General features: G+C 39.0%; 1 protein-coding gene across 1 annotated transcript in view; it reads right to left on the reverse strand.

The window, feature by feature from the left end:
- Positions 1-2011, reverse strand: part of IQUB (IQ motif and ubiquitin domain containing) — a 25587-nt gene extending 23576 nt beyond the window's left edge. Inside the window, exons 1-3 of the mRNA XM_009869141.1 lie at positions 1591-2011; positions 268-429; positions 1-167 (exon numbers count right to left, since the gene is read on the reverse strand). The exon at positions 1-167 is cut by the window's left edge and continues 45 nt beyond it. Coding sequence (XP_009867443.1) covers positions 1-167; positions 268-429; positions 1591-2011 — 750 coding nt within the window. The remainder of the gene's footprint in view (positions 168-267; positions 430-1590) is intronic.
- Positions 2012-2588: the final 577 nt, after the last annotated feature.

Below are 2588 nucleotides of genomic sequence, written 5' to 3' on the forward strand. Positions count from 1 at the left end.
CCTACAAAATAACTGAATTCCTTTGTCAGGTCGTTTTTTAGGCTTTGTTTGTGATCCTGCATTATGAAATTCCACTCCTGATATCCTGTTCTTAAATCCACCCAGAAATGGTTTATGATAGGTAGGCCTTTCAATTTTTACAACTACATCTTGGAATGAATCCAAATCTGTAAAAATGGAAATTCCGAGACAGAAATATTGTTTCTTTTAGTAACAGATTGAGATTAGATCACAACTATATAGAGATACATGGTTTTTAGCACTTACCTGTTTGTACTCTGACAGTTACAACATCAGGCATGTGGTAATCCTGTTGAACTGCTTTGCCAGAAAAATGTTCCGGATCAGGACATAACTTCTCAGACTCGATAGTATCATCGAAGTCAGCCCTAGTTCTCCTAAAAGTTTCATCATGCTCAATCATGCCTCCTAAAAATAAAACTAAAATTAATTCCTAATATGCTTCTCAAAACAAACAAATAAAAAAACCTCACTCCTCTGAGATTATTTTATTGAAACACTGCAACACAGAATCATCACAGATTTTTGAGTTGAAAGGACAGCCTACTTGAAAGCTGAAACAATATTAGCACAGTCTTTAAAGAGATATCCAATGTAAAACTGATGCCACATAAAAAGTTGTTCATACTACATTTTAAAAAAGTTACAATGTTTTATTTGGAAAAGTATGATTTTAAATAGAAGTTACCAATTTACACAGCAAGCTTTTATTGAAAAATCTTACCTAAGCCTGCTCCAATTTAGATCTGACCTAAGCATGCATTGGCTGAATCACCATTGTCTTCCACACAATACTTGACGTGGTGTTTATTCAAGGACGACATTCTGAACCAGATCTGCCTAACTCAAAGCTCCTGAAATTGCTTCTTTCTGACTTAGAGATAAAAGTCTATCTGGCTTTGGTACAGTGCCCTTCCTAGGAAGCAATCACCAGCTACTCAGCATGAGAGCAGCCGAATGCAGCCCAACCAAGAGGAAGGAGGTCAGCAGGGCCATGAAGGGCCCCTCACTGTGCCCTCCTGTTGAACGGGACATGCTACCTCCTGCTCTGAAGAGCTGAGAAAATGGGGCACTGAACTGGGAAGAGGAAGTAACCCAGAATGGAGAGGAACAAGTGCAGGAAATGATGGGTTTCAGGAACTGCAGGAGAAAGGCATCAATAATGGAAGGGTGACAGGTAAATTACAGGGGAAAGTTAGAGATGTGAAATAGTAAGGTGATTGCTATGGTCTAGGCTAAACTGTTAATAGCCTAGGTACTCATACAAATTATGCACTGCTGTTTTTCAAATGCATGTACAAAACACGCACGTTTCTGGAAACGAAGATCACTGTATAAAATGCCTTATGAGTCTATAAATTGCTACTGCAGCTTGAGATGAAGAATACATACTTCACCTTGTCAAGCACATTTTATATGAGAATTTAAAAAGTCAATTCAAGACCAAAATCTAGCAATTCAAGACCAAAAACTAGTGAACAGAAAGAATGAGGGTGATTATTGTCATAATCAAGTTGAAGAAAAAAAAAATAAAAGCCTTTATGTCCAACATTTTTATAACTTTTTTACCTGCTACTGTCCCATTTGCCATATTGTCCAAGAGTACTGAGCTTTGAGATATTTGTTCTTCCCTTCCTGAATTTCCTAATTCATGTAAATTAGAATAATTCGCATCGGTAACAGCAGAAGTGCCCTCAGATGATGTGCTGAATGGCGCATCTGGCTCAAATACATCCTGTTCATTATTTCCAACCACTTCTTGACTGCTTGGTCCTTCGCTGGGTACTTCCCACCGTCCTGAACTTGACTGCTCTTGTTCCTTCAGAGCTGACTGCTCCAGAGAAGACTGCTGACTGCAACCCTTCTCTGACGGTACAGTGCCTGCAGCTTCTGAAAGCGGAGACTTCTCTGCTGAGTCCTGATTCTTGGCCTCTCCAACTTCTGTTCTTTCCAAGGATGCAGATGGCTGCTCTGCACCTGAACTTTCCATTGTAACAGCTTCGAAGCAACTATCCAACGTCTCTTCCTAACATACCAGTTGCACTTTTTCAACCTTTCTGCAAGAATAATCACAGTATGAGGAGACCGTTTAGTGTCAGGGTGGTGTAGGGCTGTAGGTTGGACTTGATGATCTTAAGGTCCTTTCCAGCCTTTATGATTCTACGATTCTATTTAAAATTGCAACCTAGCACATTTTTACTACCAAACATATGGGTGAATTGATAACCTGAAAAGCTTTTTATCTGTCTATTCCTAAACAGACTATTTAGGATAGCTTGAAGTCTTTGTTTCAACTGACATTTAACATCTTCTCGTTGGTTTTTAATAGTTATAACACCGCATAGCATTGCCAACAGTCAGTCAGTGTAGCTCGTATATAGGTATAAAGAAGATACATAAGGGCAAATTATTTCTATAGGTAAGTACTTTACTATAAAGACTTTACAGAGCAGTACAACCCAGAGGCAGCGCACCTTTAAGGTTTTACACGCTGCCACTGAAATTACACAGGCCTGAAAAATCCAAAACCTACTTTCAAAAGGAAAAGGAAAAGGAAAAGGAAAAGG

Source organism: Apaloderma vittatum, unplaced genomic scaffold, assembly GCF_000703405.1.
Source record: "Apaloderma vittatum isolate BGI_N311 unplaced genomic scaffold, ASM70340v1 scaffold8145, whole genome shotgun sequence".
In the NCBI taxonomy this organism is placed as follows: Eukaryota; Metazoa; Chordata; class Aves; order Trogoniformes; family Trogonidae; genus Apaloderma; species Apaloderma vittatum.